The 19,347-nt window shown below is 39.4% G+C and overlaps 1 protein-coding gene across 3 annotated transcripts in view; it reads right to left on the reverse strand.

Moving 5' to 3' along the window:
• Positions 1-3,726: 3,726 nt before the first annotated feature.
• Positions 3,727-19,347, reverse strand: part of Ack (activated Cdc42 kinase) — a 68,963-nt gene continuing 53,342 nt past the window's right edge. For all 3 annotated transcript variants that reach the window (XM_071777368.1, XM_071777369.1, XM_071777371.1), the window contains one exon: positions 3,727-5,854. In XM_071777368.1, the coding sequence (XP_071633469.1) occupies positions 5,755-5,854 (100 nt within the window). In that variant the 3' untranslated portion in view covers positions 3,727-5,754. The remainder of the gene's footprint in view (positions 5,855-19,347) is intronic.

A 19,347-nucleotide genomic window follows, 5' to 3' on the forward strand; every position in this document is an offset into this window, starting at 1 on the left:
AGACAATGTGAACTGAATGCGAACCACGTTGCTAAAAGTTCACGACAGCAGCCAACAGCAGCTGACCGCAGCTGACAACAATCGACAGCCATATTGAATTTTAGTTCCTCAAAGGTGGGGCAAGATTTGTAGAGGCGCTACAAACACTGGCAACGCGAGAACAAGGGAGTTTACCGGCCCTGGTATCGATCGGCCGGGCAGTTCAACGCGCGCCCGCTACGCGGCGCATCGCCGGCCGATTCTCTCGTAAGAAAGATTCGACACCAACTGCTATATAAAGGGCTGCTCAGCGGGGCTTCTCCAGCGATCGTCGGGTTCGCCAGTCAAGGTGTGCTCATAGGGCCCTTGACATAACCCTCTTTTGTACGGAGTGTGCTCATTTCGGGCCTTCGTTCACGGAGCGTGCACACTACGGGCCTTCGTTTATACCTGCCTTGCAGGACATTAACTCTCTTCGGTAAGAGTCAACCGACAGGAAAGGTTTTCAGGGTCATATTGACCCAGCCCGTCGGGCAACACCGAATCCGGTGGAGACCAAGGCGCTGCCTTCTCCAACTCCGATCCTGGCTCCAGCTCCGGTTCCGACTCCGACTCTCTGACTCCTGCTCCTGAGGGTAAATCCAAGGTTCCTCACCGGATCTCCAAGGTGAAACTCCTTCTCTGTGGAAGTACATCCCGAAGACCAAGACGAAGTGGAAGTTTACACCAATTGCCAACTGGGGTCATACTGACCCATCCTCGAAATCGGTGAAGACTGAGACGCTATCCACTTCAACTCCGATCCTGACTCCGACTCCGGTTCCTGAGGATAAATCCACGAGTCTTAACCTGGCCTCTGAGGAAAAGACTCCACCGTAGAAGCTTATCCCGATCACCATCCCGGCTCCTGAGACTAAGACGAGGTGGAAGTTCACCTCGGTTACCGTTCCTGTTTCTGAGATCCAGGCAAAGGATATATTTCCGATCTCTATGGTGGAGACTTTCCTTCCGTGGAAATTACACCTGATCGCTCTACCAATCCGAGCACCGTGCATCCGGCACGTACCTCATCCAGGCGAACCAGGGAATTATGTGGCAACACAGACGGACCACGTCTTCAAGACTTCAAGACTCCTCCACGACCTCGATTTCCTCGGGCACGATACAGTCCCGTTCCGTCCACTCCTAGAGGCAAGCCAGGGACTCTCGGACGGAATCTATATATCCCGCGAAAGAATCTCTCCACAAAGAAGAGATCCTTGTTTAAGGAATTTAAGGACGCCTAAATGAGAATATTACACTACACAATAATTACCTACACTGACACACACGACCACCTACTCATAGACATCAAAGAAATATTTATCCTGTATATACCAAGAGCATGAATAAACCTAGCGAGATTTTACCTAATTAAACGATTGATTATTGTGGGAATCGACGCACCTTCACCTATATCCTATCCCACACATCATATTAATCGGAGACGGTGATTCGGACCATATTTACAGTGAGGAAATAATAATCAATATCGAGTCGAAATCGATTTATTCTGAATTGAAAAGTCATCAAAAGTGGTACCACATTTCAATCGAGATCAATGAATATTTCAATTACTTTTTGATATACGTTTTCGACGTCAATTAGACGTCGATTCGATAGGTTATTTCTCGCTGGGATATAACCGACAAAATTACCATTTTCTATGTTAACGACCTAGCTATATCTGTCCTTGTATAGACGCAAGGATATAAACAAGGATCAACAAGGATAGCAACATTGCACGCATACATACGCACGATACACATCAACATCATACTTTTATATTACGCTTCCAAATCTTAATATATTTGGGGGGTTTATCAATGTTTTTATTGTTGTGCAATTCAGGGGAACTTGTTTTCGCGTTCGTACCAATGGTATATCATATCTCTTATATGAAATACATCTTGTTACGAGCTGACAGCTCGCCGCAACTCGAGACGCCATATTGCATGGGATAAAAGTAGGTAAGGAAATCTGTACTTCCGTAATTTTTTCTCGTTTTCTATATAAAATCGGAGTTCCCCTGAATCATTCGTATGTACTCTGCAATTCTGGAAAAGGATTTTTAATTCTGTCAAATTAATACGATGCTACGTGACGACAAAAAAATGCCGTAGTAATCGGTAAAACAGACGGCTCCAGCATCACCTTAAGGTATGTACATACAGTTACCAAAAAATAAATATTTACGAGATATTTTATATTTTATATCAAACAAAATATGAAATATCTCGTAAATTATTAATTTTTTTATAACTCTACCTTAATATTTTTATATGTAGAATAATTAGAAAGATTATATGAAAAAGTGTGCAAATTAGAAACTTGCACATTGCTTCCTCATCATTACAGATCGCTACCATTGCTCCTATTTTATTTTGCTCACAAAACTCCTGTTATGAGGAAGCCTGTATTTTATTTGATGCATAATTATTAGTATGTATTAGTTTGACTTCCTCATAGAGGAAGCTTTATGAGCGAAATAAAGTAGAAGCAATGGTAGCGATCTGTAATAATAAGGAAGCAAATGTGCAAGTTTCTAATTTGCACTTTTTTTCATTTTTTTAACCTTTTCATGAATTGAAAAAGGGTTACCTTAGTAGCACAAGTGGGGTTTTACAATTGACGCAATGTCAAATCGATATTGACTTTAATTGGGAGTTCAAGTTACGTGGCTCATATATGGACTTTCGTATATGGACCTTTAATCGTGTATAAAGTTGGATCTAATCAACCAAATTTTAAAGAATTATATATGAAATAAGGGTAAAAAAGACTAAAAAATATAATAAAATTAAAAACAGCCCGATATCTTAAAATTTACGGAAGTTATAGCAACCACTAACATTTCTACAAAAATACTAAACTTTATTTAAAAAGAACCGCTTTACCGATCATCGCCAAATTCAATCCCAACCTTCCTTATATGATACTCTTGATTTAAAAAAATGCATCTTGATATCTAAAAAATTACGAAAGTTAGAACATAAACGGACAACAAAAGCGTTAAATACACGCGCACGCACGCACGCACTCGCGCGCGCGCGCGCGCGCGCACACACACACACACACACACACACACACACACACACGCACGCACGCACGCACGCACGCACGCACGCACGCACGCACGCACGCACGCACGCACGCACGCACGCACGCACGCACGCACGCACGCACGCACGCACGCACGCACGCACGCACGCACGCACGCACGCACGCACGCACGCACGCACGCACGCACGCACGCACGCCGCACGCACGCACGCACGCACGCACACGCACGCACGCACGCACGCACGCACGCACGCACGCACCACGCACGCACGCACGCACGCACGCACGCACGCACGCACGCACGCACGCACGCACGCACGCACGCACGCACGCACGCACGCACGCACGCACGCACGCACGCACGCACGCAGCACGCACGCACGCACGCACGCACGCACGCACGCACGCACGCACGCACGCACGCACGCACGCACGCACGCACGCACGCACGCACGCACGCACGCACGCACACGCACGCACGCACGCACGCACGCACATTCTAAACACTTTGCCAAAGATACCTGAAAAAAATTTTTTTCACGAAAACAAAGCTTCCTCTGTGAGGAAGCAAAAATCATACAATTCCATTTAAAAAAATAACGATGACCTTTATGTGACCTTAAAAAAATTGATTTTTTTCGAAAATTGGTTTTATCATTATTTATTCTTCTTGATATCCTACAACTTTTGTCTAAAACGTTTTTCCATATCTTCCATATTTTTCGAGATATTTGCTTGGACATTTATGGACGGACACCCTGTATGTATACATATAATAAAGTAAAAAAAAGTCAGAAGCCACAGTTATATCGAGAATGTATATTTAGAGGTTTTTTAAAAAAATTTTTCAAATAAAAGTTGGAATTTTTAGAATAAAACATAATGTACAAAACAAATTTTTTATAGCATACATTTTTATGATATATCATAATGCTATCATTTTTTAAATAAAATAATATCTTTTATACGTAGTATTTCGATTTTGTTGATCATTCCATACATAAAAATATTAAAGTAAGATGAAAGAAAAGTGAAACTGTTTAATAATTATGATAATCTATGAAATATTTCACATTTTATCCTAACATATTCTGACCTGAAATGTTTTGCAAATTATCCACTTTTCGATTACCTTATTTTAATATATCATACGAAGAATCGATTGACGTAATAAAAACATGTAAATGTATCGAAAAGAAAGTATGCAATTGTACACAGCAGAACTTTTCTTAACCCTTTCGCTACGGCCAACCTAACACTATCATTATACGAGAGAGTACAAGCTGTGAATGCTCGGCCATGCGCAAAGTTTAAGTTCGTTACTTCACAATAATATGACAAGTCCATATCTTATAATAATTTTTGTTCGTTATGACAACATATAAATGTTATTACCCTATAATAATTTAATTTCGCTGAGTGTTCGTAGCAAAAGAGTTAAATATACTTATGCCTTCTTTATATCAATCAATTCATTATTTTATATATAAAAGGAGCTTTCCAGCAAGCGACACAAATCGACACAGACGTCGTTCTATCTTTCTCTTTTGGCAATGAGTAACAAAGACAACGACACTTGTATCGCTTGCGGGAAAGCTCCTAAAGGCATTAACTTTTTGAGAGTATGAGCGCAAACAACGTAAGATGCTCGCTGTGGCACATACACATTCAAAATATTTCGTATTTCTTCTATCTACTATGAAATAATTGTTTCTAAATAAATAATAATATAAGTCTGAGAAAAACATTTAGCGACGCCTAAGTGAAAGTTCTATACCTAGGTAGATATTGTATGTACAATCGTTTGATACCTGAAACTTGCGGAAAAGATTTCCGACTATACTATACAGACGCAAACAATTGACAATATTATGCTATTTCATATTCAAACATTAAAGGTCAAGGGGAAGAGAGGAGAGAGGAAGGAAAGGGAGAGGGGGGGAGAGAGAGAGAGAGAGAGAGAGAGAGAGAAGTGTATGCGCGTGTGTATATATGAGAATGTGTCTTTTTATGTAATTAAATATTATACTTATTAATTTCAAATCCTCTTATTTTAACATCATTGGCCGCGTTCAGCAGACACAACTGTTGAGTGTCGTTTTGTTAACACGCTATACGCTGATTTCCCGCAAGCGATACAAGTAAGAGCCAATCACGTTCAATTGCTACTCAGCGGTTTTTTCTACTGAACGCGCCCATTATCTGCACTAAATAAAACGCGAAAAGTTCATTCATAGGTCGTAAATCCAGATAAAGATCAATAACATATCACAGCTTCAGAATTATATATGTTATTATGTCTTATATTATATATACGTCTTAAGAATAATGTCATTGGTATACGTTTATACGGCCCGATTTACACCAAAGTTATAGCATCGATGTTATAACTTCGGTTTAAATTGAACCGTGTAAACGTAGTCATTGGCGGTACCTTTACCAGTATCACCTCTCAATTATGCGCAACAGTTTTTATTTCGACCCAATAGCTAGCATCAACCAGCCGCTAAATTTGTGTCATAAATCGAAACACAGAAGACATTTGCAAGTAATCCGATTGATCTTCGCTTCCTGAGCACAATGGTTTCCCCTTGTTATGTTCATTCATAAATAAACGCGTACTCAGAATTACAGTTGTGCAGGACATGTCAGGACATTAACTGCAGTTGTTTCTCATCTGGTCTGATCGAGCAATAATGAAGCTGCCATTTCCACGTCGTATTTAGTCTGCTTCAAAGCGTTCTCACATTGTTGTCTAGTAGCCAATCCCAACCTGAAATTACAATAAAATTTAATTTACGGATATAAAAAACGGGCTAACTAAGAATCAAGCGCGGTAAATAATGCGCGAAAGTTTTATTTTTATTTGTTGGGGATTCCCCCAATTTATTAATGTAAAAATTTGTATCTGTCCGTCTCATGTATTGCCATATACTTTTCCTCGTTTCTATCGCTCACGCAAAATATGTATAAGTTCGGAAACGCCGGAGGGAGCCGATCTGCGCCGAAGGCGAGAGCGCGTCAGCATATCCCCACGCGGCTCGCCTGACAACCGGCCTCCCTCCCAGCGAACCCGCCGCGCCGGGGTATTTAAGCCGGCGCTGCGACGGGAGCCGGGACTTCGTGTTTTCGTCTTCACGATAGCGCTCCGCTGTTCCCGACGAAGCCCACCGTCCCAACTCCCAAGGCGACACACAAAACGAGGTCCGGTGCTCCGAGTCTCGACTGAGGGCTCTCAGGTGTCCCCGAACTCCTGCCCTATCTAATTCTCGACGGCCACGGATTCACGGGGTCGAGCACGCTCGGCCTCACAACGAGAGCTCTGCTCGCTGCCGTGACACCGGGACTCCGCTATATCTACCGCGCATCCGCCCGCGTGCTAATACCGTGCCATGTACATACATACACCGCGCCGCGTAGTAAAGATCGTACGGGAACATCGCGCTTCCGTATGCATTCTTGTCAAGGACCGCGCTCCGTGAGTCCGTCAAATCGCGCCGAGTGCATCAGCACTACCATTTTCTGTAAAGGACCGAGCTCCGTGAGTCCGTCGTATCGCGCGCAAGCGCATTCGAACTACTATCGCCTGTACATACCGCGTTCCGTCATTTTATATCAATTTACCGAATAAACATTTATTGTACATTGCAATTTATTGTACATTGGGCCTTCCATTCAATCTCCTGACCCGGCGAGCTAGTCCGCATTCAACTACAAACTTCGGTCGCTGCACAATCGAAAACACAACGCGAAGCCGCACGTGAGACCTCGCGTCTTCTCTGGACGGTCCCGGCGTTCCGTTCGGCGTACTCACTTAACTCACTACGCGCCCGAACATTATTTTTATTTTACATATTTGCCAACCTTGACTGCGCGCTGACTAAAAAACCCCGCCATAATCATACGTATTTTGGGTTTCAATGAAATTAGCTGAACCTTTGGAACTAAATAGTTGTGATGCTGATTAAAAGTCATCATAAGCACACGGAGAGAATTTTTTGTTATATTTTACCCTTAAATTCACTACAAACTTGGGACAACTTGGCAACCAAGGAATTTTTAAAATATATACAAAAGACATTTTACAAACAACGTGGTAAAAATTACCAAGCAGATTGGTAAATTTTGAAAAATTATTGAAATTTCCTAGATATATTTTAGTAAAATTAATCAAACATATTTTATATTTTAATGTAATAGATATTAATATTTTTTATTATATAGTGGATATTTATAGCTCGCAGAATAGCAGAATAGCTCGCATAAAATTCTTGGTAGTACATGTTGTCCCACAACTACCATGATTTCAGGGTAAATTTTAAGAAAAAATTATCTCCGTGCATGATCCCCAAAATCAACCTTTTGGCCTCCATGAGCCGTTGCCCTTAATAATTACAGTATAATAGCAACAACATCACCAGGCCTATTGTGCAACTAAAAGTACTTGAGTAAGCGCGTGTGTGTGCGTGTGTGCATGTGTGCGTGCGCCCGTTTCCTTGGCATTATATGTGTTTTGCGCAGATATAATATACCATAGAAAAGCAGCGCAAAGCACGTAACGATATCGTTAACGTTTACAAAATAGGCCCCTTAGTTTAACGTTAAGCCAGTGGCACACGGTGCATGTTTTCCTGCTGGATCGCTTGCAATCTAGTAAATTACTATAATTGCACCACTCAGCACTCAAGATTTCTGGTAATTTACTAGATCGCAAGCAATCCAGCAGGAAAACATGCTCCGTGTGCTGCTGGCTTTAGTTGCAATACAGATACGCGAGCACGCACGCACGCACGCACACACAACCCCCCCCCCCCCACACACACGCGCACACACACGCACACGCGTACACGCACACACACGCGCTTACTCAAGTACTTTTAGTTGTACAATAGGCCTGGTGATGTTGTTGCTGTTATACTATAGTTATTAACCCTATTGAGTCACACTGGGTAAAATACACCTCAGCGTTTTTTTACTTCGAAAACGACCCAGTAAACCAATGGAAATGGGCCTTGTGCCGTCATCTACAGGTAGTTGGGACCTTCAAGTATCGATCCCCGTCGGTGGTATACTTTTCGGCCCGTTAGTTCTCTCTCGGCATTTTTTCCGCAAAAAATCGCACCTTCATAACCTCAAAATCAATATACTTTTTGGAACGGCCGCATAAACTGCAATAATTAGTGAAAAGTGCGTCATCTGAGGATGAAAAAACCGTTTGAAAAATTAAAATATCTTAAAAATTGAAAAAGTTACATTAGTTTTTGTGAAAAGTCACTTTTCCGACTTGTTTTTTTCAACAATTTTTTTACATATGTCAAATTAATTTTTTGCAAATCAAACCTATATAGTCCTTTTAAGGAAGACTTAAACTACAACAGGATATTTTTTTTATTTTTTTTAAGGTCACCTACAATTTTTTATACACGTGCAAACACGCTGGGGGTGTATTTCACCCAGTGTGACCGGTACAGGATTCTCAGGAAGTGACTCCATTAGGGTTAAGGCTCCTGGTCCCTGAGCCGAGAACTCCGCGTTGACGGTGGCAACGTATCGTCGGGTCCTTTGTCAGACTTGAAACACAGCTCCGGAATAGAGTAGTAAAATTTCCTCCCTACCCCTAATTAAATCAATTCGATTTGTGTTTCAAGTCTGACAAATTTAGTCGGCGCACAGTCAAGGTTGGAAAATATGTAAAATAAAAATAAAAATAAAACTTTTGCGCATCATTTACCGCACTTGGTTCTTAGTTAGCCCGTTTTCTATATTAGTGGATTTCCATTGGAGCCTATACTTCGAATTTTAATTTACGGATTTCTATAATTAATAAAAAGATCTATATGAAAAACAAAGCACTATAGTTTTTTTATGGCAATTACGCAGTATAGCTAGGGGACCACCCTCCGATGACCTTGACCTTGACATATGTTGTCAAGCTCACCCTTCTGAGTGACCTTCAGATGGTTTTAGCCCTTGATCATTGTTTGTTAAAAAGTTATTAAACAAAAAAGTTTGAAAATTTTGCCAGTTTGTGTTAGTGCCAAAGGAAGTAATTTGCTGGTATGTGTATAGACAGTACACATGTAGACGGGGGTAGGTGGGGGTGGACCTTGGTTTGCAGGAAAAGTTAAAAACCCGAACCAATAATAAATTTTGTTTTGCCCTATAAGCAGACTGAAATTATGAATGAAAAATCAAAAAAAGACATTCAGTAATATTCCATCCAATGTATCCATCAACGCTAAGTAAATAAGAATATAGTGTATAAATAAAAGAATGTAATGTATAAAGCTCTTTACCTCCAATATTGATTAAATTATGCTCATTTGATACGCTTTTGTACGATGAATATGAAACTTAAAAATGGCGATCGTTGGACACATACTGTAATTTAATCTTCAAATTAAAAATTATCACACGCACCTACGCACGCACGCGAGTGCGCGGGGTGTGCAAGGGGGGCCCTTCGGCCTCCCTTCCCCTAACCCTCCGCCGATAGGCAGGGTGGACATCGCTTTACAACTTAGCATGTACTTTGTAAGTTGTGAAACGAGATCGACCCTGACTACCGGCGGAGGGGGGTGCGGAAAGGGGATCGAAGGCCCCTTCTTGCACCCCGCCCCGCGCGCGCATGTGCGCGTATGTGTGGTAATTTTTAATTTAAATATTAAATTACAGCATGTGTCCAATGTCTAGACGCTTGATGCTGTATTAGGCAGGTACATTATAATATTTTATAAAACTATTATTTGGTCCACAGTTTTACATATTAATTATATACAATTAAAACTTTTCTCATAAAGCAAACGAGTAATTTACTGATGTGTGTTGTGATGTTGCAGTTCCGCTGCATCCTAGCAGTGTCCTCGCCACCGTCACAAGACGCGGGTTCGCGCCCGAGGACGATCCAGTGGAGCAAGATTGAAATCTCCAGGGGCCTAATGATATTTGCATACGTCTTCTATTACTGATCCCTTTCTTTTATTTTGTATAATTATTGGCACCTCGCCGAGGCGAAAACATACAGGGACGTCTCCGTCGGAGTGCGGCTAATTGAGAGATTTGAGAACAGAGGAGAGGGCCGGAGACAAGGAATAGACCGTTGAGGCGATTATTAACGGGGCTCGCGGGCGGCCATTTTATTGTTCTTTAATCAGCCGCTCCAATCGTTACTACCGACATTAGAACGTGTTACGTTATTGGTTAGGATTTATTGGTGAAAAATCCTATAAAAGAAGATCCCTCTTGAGCTCGAATCAGTTCTTATCGAGTTCTTGTCTAGTTCTTGTCAACTCCAGTCTTGTCTGGTTTGCTGAGTTCTGCTCAGTCAGTCGTCAAACCCAGTCTCAGCGATTACACCTTCGATCACCATTTGCCTGTGCCTGAATAAAGTCTTTAGTGGACAATTGCCTTCAATCATTTCAACATAAACATTACGTGGCTTCTCGCTCGTAACAACTGGTGGCAGCTGTACCCAATTGTCCAGGAAACTAAAGACTTCCATCAACACTCCGCTCTGTTACTCGCAAAAGTCAGAATTGTTGTAAAGGCATGAAGTAAGGACAAACGATCGAAAAGAAGCCTGAATCGAGTAAACCTCACATCTCAGTAGGACACTGAGGTAGAAGACAGAAGGCTAAACGACAACTGTTCCTGTAACGATAGGCGTAACTGCCATAATTCTGCCGATTTATCCACCGATAAAACCTTGGATATCCGAGGTAAAAGGTCAGGGAGCCGCAGAAGTACAGTAGCCTATATTGACGAACGAAGGAAAAAGCACGAGACTCTTGAAACGAGGCGGACCTTCGGGACGACAACGACGACGACGGACGACGACGACGACATCGCGACAGCAACGACAAAACTCTGTGAACGGCCAGCACGTAAAAGGGCTATACTACTTCACCGTACTTCACCATTCACCGAACTTCGGACAGCATCATCTGGACCAGCCAGCGTTACAATGTACATCGTAATTCTACTCCTGTAAATCCATGTATAGAAATCCTACTCCCACTATAATATGGACTCTGAAGATAGTTTCGTACATATAAGCAATAGTTTCAATAATATATTTTTAAATCAACCGACCATGAATAATCAAGCATCATCTCCGATAGGTTTTATGGATAGGCCGAACCGTCTCGATACAGACCAACAAAGTCGAAGATCCTCTTTCTCGACAAATAATAGTTATTTTTCTGTACGGCATAGTTTAACGCTTTTGCCAATCTTTAAGAAGGTTCGATCATTACTTGTGAGTCCAAAATGCGATTGAAATAAAATGTCATTACAGCGATCCCGAATTATATGCAATATTAGTATAATGAATTGTGGATGCTACTTACGTGCTATATTCTTTGTCAATTATTAGTGTATAGAATATTAACAAACATATACTGGGGTATGAGAGCGTCAACGACTCGGGAATTGCTTATTTGGCCAACATTATAGGTTAGAATAACTGGTCACTTTGTGACAATAAGCTTTCTATACTCGAGAAACTTTAAAAATCGGACTTTACCGTGTGGATTAAAGGCTTTATCGTCACAAAGTTCAGGTCCTAGCGTAGAATATAAGCAATTTTAGCGATTCCTGAGTCGTTGACGCTCTCATACCCCAGTATATGTTTGTTAATATTCTATACACTAATAATTGACGAAGAATATAGCACGTAAGTAGCATCCACAATTCATTATACTAATATTGCATATAATTCGGGATCGCTGTAATGACATTTATTTCAATCGCATTTTTGACTCACAAGTAATGATTGAACCTCCTTAATGGCACAAACATTCCGGTACACCAATGCATATCCGATTGTAAAGGAGTTTTCGAATTAGTCGAACCAGATGACAGATTATTTTTCTTTAGAGCAATTTTACAAACGAAATTGACGGGAGACGCTGCATTAATCAGATCACTATATACGATAACGAATCTCGACGGATTATGTAGCGCGTTAATAAAAGAATTCGGAAATTACAAAACTTTTGATCACTGGGAACTTGAAATAAATAGTATCCGGTAAAATAGAGACGAATCCATTGAACAATATATTACTAAAGTAAGAAAATTAAATTCGGAAATGATAATTGCGATTTCTAATTACCCTAATCCGGCAGCTAGAAAAGGATTAAGAGTTTTTGCCACTAACAAATTAATAGATCACTTTTTAGGCGGGTTACATAAACATATCAGTCAACATCTTTTGGCACAGAAATTAAATACGTTAGATTCGTTAAAAGACGCAATCGAAAGCACAGTTAGATTTATTAGAAAATCACAATACCACGCAGATAGATTCAAAGTTAATAATTTTAACAAGCCAACTATAACCTGTAACTACTGTAAAAAGATCAGTCATTCAGAAAGCGAATGTGGAAGAAAGGCTTTCAATTTACAAAATCAAAATCAAAATCAAAATTTCAATTCTAATTTTCAACATAGCAATCATAATAGACGCGAATTCAATGTGCAAAATTTCGACAATAATTCTGGAAATAGATTTAATGTTGGAATATTTGAATTTTGCGCTATTTATTGTAAACTCGCTTGACTCCAGTATTCTTCCTCCTCCTTCTTCTTCCGCTTTCTCTGCGGTGAGTTCAGTTGCGTCTGATGGCTGACGAAGTGTACAGTTCGAAGCGTGTAATCAATACAAACTAATTGACACAAAATTAATAACGGACATTTTAATAATAGATATAGTTCAAGTAATTCAACTAATTATAATACTCAATCTAACCAAATTTTAAACTATCAAGGCCAAGCGAAAAGCGCGCAACGCCCAGGCTAATTTCCAAGTTGCGCGAATCTGATTCAAGATCTGCTGATAGCAGATTCCGCACATACACAATCCGAACAGCTTCTCGAAACATTATCTCTATCCCTTTCAATGAGCTTAGAAACTCAACAGACAAATTCTTACTAGATACGCCGAAATAAATATTATTAAAGCAAATGCTTTACAGCACGATACTTTGGTATCTCAGGACAAAAAGGTTGAAATACAGGTTATAACAGAAGAAAAAGTGCAAAACTCTCGGAACTGTATATTTAAACTTAGAAAATGCTAATCACGAATTTCACGTAGTATCAAGTAAATTTCCATTAAAAAAAAACAAGGAATTATAGGTAACCCCTTTTTACACTCTGAAAATGCAGATATAGATTACAAAACACAAATAGTTAAAATTCGGAATAATAAAGTATATCCATTTGAATTTAGTAATTCAATAACTTTGCAAGCTAGAAGCATATATTCATGTAATGTTAAAACTAAACAAAAAAATATGGATAGCGGATTAATAAATCGACAAGAAATATCGGAAGGTATTTTTATTATGGAGTCATGTAAAAGTAACTGATGGTAATGTGTATACTTGCTTAGTTAATACGACAGAAAAAGAGTTAACTATTGAGACACCTACAATCGATGTAGAGTCAGTGTCAGTCGACACGAGCCCGAGGGACAGCTCTGCATTCGTAATAAATTCGGTGTTCTCGAATAATTTAACGGATAGATTAAACAAATTAAAAAAAAATTTACGATTAGATCATTTAAATGAAGAGGAAAAGCATTCTATATTACCTATTATTGAAAAGATATAAAATTCTTTCCTTATAAGGACACTGATAAGGACACAAAACTAGTGTCGAAACGTCGAATGAATTAATGTAACTCTACGATATTAAACGTCAGTTTGGTCAAATAATCACTCTTATTATTGAAAACTTCAATGATATATTTTATTTGCCAGGAGATAAATTAAAGGGAACAAATCGAATTGTACATTCTATTCCCACTACAGATAATGCTCCTATAAATGTTAAGCAATACAGATACCCCTCTATTCACAAGAAGGAAATTAAACAACAAATTGATAAATTACTTGAACAAGATATCATTCAACCATCTGTTTCACCGTTCAATTCGCCGTTATGGGTGGTGCCTAAGAAACCTGACGCTAACGGTAATAAACGGTGGAGATTAGTGATAGATTTTCGTAAATTAAACGATAAAACGATCGGCGATGCTTATCCCCTGCTTAATGTAACAGATATTATAGATCAATTAGGTAAGGCTATAGATATTTTTCATGCTTCGATCTTGCTTCGGGTTTTCACCAAATTCCAATGGATCCACAAGATTCAGCAAAAACAGCTTTCAGTACACCTAACGGTCATTACGAACATAACAAGATCCCCCATCGACGTTTCAACGTTTAATGGATAATGTTTTAATGGGCTTAAAAGTCCTTGTTTATTTAGACGATGTTATCGTTCATGCAGAGACCCGCGAGACGAGACGAGACGAGAATCTCGTCTCGTCTCAAAAAATCTCGTAATTCTATAATAAAATTTTAGATATAGTTTAATCCTTATTTCCGTTAATAAATAAGACAATTACCTGATCTAAATATATTTACTGCTTATATAAAATATGGAGTGTTGGAAGTCGTGCAGTTTGGAATTATAACTTCAAAAAAATTTGAAGCCAAGTAAAGCCATAAGAGAAATTCCGTTATGAAATTCTGACATTGGCATAGTATTTATAATAAATAACTGTTTAAAATAAATAAACGACTGTGTATAAGAAATTACTTATGTTTTGGGTTGTTCCTCGAGTTGTATATTACGTGTCCCTTATTTACCTTCTTTCTATAAAACTGCGAGAGTTTGTTTACGACAAGTTATTTCACTCTTAATAGTCCACCATTTAGTGATAAAAAAAAATATATTTTTGATTCAGATATATAAAAAATCTCGACAAGATTCTCGTCTTGTCTCGAATTTCTTGTATCAGCGGCATCACTACTTAGAAGAGCACAAACAAATACTTAATTTACTTTTTGAGCGACTGAGAGAAGCCGTCTTGGAGCCAACCAAAGTCTTAGTTTACAACCAGATAAATGTGAATTTTTCAAAAAAGAATTGATTTACTTAGGTCACATAATTTCAGATAAGGAAGTATCTTATACTAGATCTATAACCTAATTCAAAAAAAAATAAAAGCAGTAAAACAGTATCCTGCTCCAAGAAACCTTATTACCGATCGGTAACAAGGTTAGTAGTAATATAGTAATTACTATATTACTACTATGTCATACCAAATTCAATTTCATTATAATTTGCGATTAGATCATAAGAATTCGATGTATATCAAGTCAAGACGGATCTTCAAACTAAGGGGGAAGGTGTTACGTGCCGTAACTCTAGATTATCATATTTACAAATTCCGTTTCTAAATTCTTATACGATAATTTTTCTCACTATTTGTCTAGGCACTGTCCTTTACGTGACTCACTTCAAATTTCCTTTTTCAAAATCTTCTGATCACAGCTGTAAATTAATCCTATGCTAACAATCCTTTTCGTCAAATACTAAAAACTTTTCTATTTTATTGTTCTTTAATCAGCCGCTCCAATCGTTACTACCGACATTAAAACGCTTTACGTTATTAGTTAGGACTTATTGGTGAAAAATCGTATAAAAGAAGATCCCTCTTGAGCTCGAGTCAGTTCTTGTCGAGTTCTTGTCTAGTTCTTGCCTAGTTCTTGTCAAGTCCAGTCTTGTCTGTCTTGTTGAGTTCTGCTCAGTCAGTCGTCAAACCCAGTCTCAGCGATTACACCTTCGAGCACCATTTGCCTGTCTCTGAATAAAGTCTTTATGGACAATTGCCTTCAATCATTTCAACATAACATTACGTGGCTTCTCGCTCGTAACATATCGCGCAGAAGGTCCGCGCAATTCCTGGGTGAGACGCGCCGTCGATTTCGTTATCGAACGAATTTCGCTCGATCTCTTCCTGCATAGAAATTTTCTAACTCCTTAACGACGGTTTCGGTATCGTTACGCAGGTATTATACATGGTAAAAAAGCTGCGCAACGATACCGAAACTGTCATTAAGAAGTTAAAGAATCCATGTGCTGGTTATCCTCCGGCGTGACAAGTCGTGTTGTTTCGCGCACTTTTGGCTACCGCGTAAGATTGGCAAAGTTCTGGCCTGAGCCTTGAGGATTGAGAGCAGCGGCGCAAGAAAGGAGTTCATACGCCGGTGAGGTTGCCTTAAACTCTTTGTGAAGCCACGAACTAGCCCTCCAGGTCACGTTCGCTCTGATGCCGACACGCGATTCATTCGTGAAAATCGCCGAAAAAGCGTAATTTTGGTGTTAGCGTTGGCGTTCGGCATCAGGCGCGAGGGACCGACGAATCTATATCGGAATATAGATTCGTCGAGGGGAGTTCGCAAAAAGGATCATCGGTTACCACAGGCTCCTGGAGATCGCGACCGTGAGTGGACGCAGGCGAGGCGAGCCTTCGGCAGCGGCCGAAGTACGGGAATCGTATATCCGCCATTAGTGTCGTGCGGTGTACTCGTGTTCGCTTTCGTGTTCGCGTTCCCTATTTTGCGTTGTATTTGGTGTAATTGCTATATCCCGCGTTATATTAAGTGTCATCGCGAGCTATATTACGTTTATTATTGTGCGTTCTATTTAGTGTTATCGCGCACTGTAATTTGCGTCGTCTTAACTGTTATCGCGCGTGTCATACTTTCGTGTTAATAGTCGTACTATATTTTGTTGTGTTTAGAGTCACTGCGTCTTCTTCCAGCGTCGCATACCGCAGCGGCAGAACAATTCGCGTAATCGCGGTTTCGGACGTCGAATCCTTGCGCCCCGAGCGTGGCGCAGCAATGATCTCATATTCGATTGTATTTCACTTTCAGTTCTCTTACATGTAATTCTAATTTCTGTTTAATGCTTTTTACTACTATTATTTTGCGTTTACTTCCACGTAATATGTCATTAATAGACTTCGTAATTGATGTTTTCTCTCTTACGTTCACCGCTAGTATTCGATCCACGTTCAATGCAATTTCTTATAGATTTTTGTTAACTCTTATATTCGATTTCCTCTTTAATTCAACTATGTAGTTCTGCTATTTCTTGAGTGCAATTACTTGATTCAAAATAATTATTTAATTTCCGTTATTCAATCATTCTACTCCGATTAATTTTCAATTTCCGCTAAGATAAACGCACCTATTTGTTGTGACCCTGATCATATCTGTGATCACTCGCGGACTTTTATTAAACTAGTCAGAAGTTTTAAGTAATTCACCTTCAAAAAGCACATTCATCATGTTTTGCGATTAATAAGCCACGATTTGATATATGGTTTTAGTGATATTTGACTAACAAATACTCTGAAAATGAGAAATGAGGCGGTCGTGTCGGTACCAGTGACAGATCAAACGCATGTTTACTGATGACGATAGTATATCTGACGTTTGGCACGACACCGTCACAGTTTTGTTACGTCGTCAAAAACAAGCGTTGGAGAACTATTAGTGCGCAAAACTATCAGTAAACGATTAAGGGGATGTTATACCAAGGGCGGAACTCGCGCGATGTCGATAATTTCGATTGTTTTCTATGTTATTATACCGGCGTATATCTGTCCTTGTATAGCCAAGGATATAAACAAGGATAGACAAGGTTATGGTACACACACATACGCACAAATCGTAGTATAAACTATACTGTTATATTACACTTCTAATCTCGATTTAGAGGATTCGACAATGTTCTTTCACGTATTTCAATCCCAGGGCACTTGTTTTCAACGTTCGTACAAACTGTGCAACTGTTATATAAAGTACATACATGTTATGATGAGTTGACAGCTCGTCTAAAACTTGAGACGCCATATTGAGATAAAAGTAGGTAAGGAAATATGTAAATCTGTAATTATTTCTGATTTTCCATATAAAAAAAAAGTTTCCTGGGATCATTGATATATGTACTGCAATCGTGGAGAAGCATTTTCAATTCCATCAAATTAATGTGACGAAAGACTAAGGCTACAAAAATAGTAATTTTGTCGATAAAACAGACGACTCCAGCATCCCCTTAAGGGGATCCTAAAGCCGTTTGTATTACCGACCAAATTCTATATCTGTCCTTGTATAGACAATGATGATAGACAAGGATAGACATAGTTATAGGTTATAATTTCTTCGAACGTCTCATTTTTATTCCAGGCTTTCAATCTCAATTTCAAAGGTACGTTATTGTTTGTGCACGTCTTCTGAAGGGTGGGAACATTTCATTTCGTACATATTACTTATACAACTGTTTATATTAGAAAATGACGTAACAGCATTTTTAATTTTTTTCAATTATTACTAATTATTTTACATTCCCACCCTTCATTAGTACCTATACTTTACTCCTGTAAAAGGATTTTGCGATCTATAAAGCCGTTTCAAAATTAGACCTTTGACTGTAATTGTCGGTAATTGAGTCACTTTAGCATCCCCTTAAGTTGTATAAGTAATATGTACGAAATGAAATGTTCCCACCCTTCAGAAGACGTGCACAAACAATAACGTATCTTTGAAATTGAGATTGAAAGCCTGGAATAAAAATGAGAGCTTCGAAGAAATTATAACCTATAACTATGTCTATCCTTGTCTATCATCATTGTCTATACAAGGACAAATATAGAATTCGATTGGTAATACAAACGTCTTTAGGATCCCCTTAATTAAGGGGATCCTGCAGCCGTATGATTTACCGACATTATCGTTTTTCGATGGATCTTTTAATTGGCTTTACAGAATTGCAAGTTTTTGGTCTAGAATTAAAGTACGCACAAAAATCTAGGGCAGAAAACGCGATTTTATATCAAAAACGCCAAAAAATTAAAAATGTTACTTATTTGGGCACATACGCAGCTGTCACCTGACGACAATATTTGCTTAAAACAAAAATTCTGCAGTTTATACATACATAATTTTTATCATCTGCCCTTGGGAAAACATGGAATAATATCGTGCAAGTAGAAGTAAGATTCAATGCGTACAAAAAAAAATCCATCGAAAAATTATTTTAGTAATGCAAATACGGATGCAAATGACAAGAAGAGTAGCAACAGTAGTTGCCGGATCTTGCGAGAGATGGCGAGCAATCGAAAAAAAGACAGATGTCATTTCGTTAGACAAAGACAGATATAGGGAAAACAAAATTAGAAAGGTTGACATTATCGACATCGAGGAAGTTCGCCAGTCACTGCAGGATCCCCTTAAGGGGATCCTATAGCGAAGGCCGAACTTCCTCGATGTCGGTAATGTCAAAATTTCTAATCCTGTTTTCTCTATGAGAGAAAACCTGAGAGCGGCCATCCGGCTTCGGGGGACGTCTGTCCTAATCTGCCCTCTGAGAAAGTGGACGTCAACTACGGCGTTACGCTCG

Source organism: Temnothorax longispinosus, chromosome 5 (assembly GCF_030848805.1).
Source record: "Temnothorax longispinosus isolate EJ_2023e chromosome 5, Tlon_JGU_v1, whole genome shotgun sequence".
Classification (NCBI taxonomy): Eukaryota; Metazoa; Arthropoda; class Insecta; order Hymenoptera; family Formicidae; genus Temnothorax; species Temnothorax longispinosus.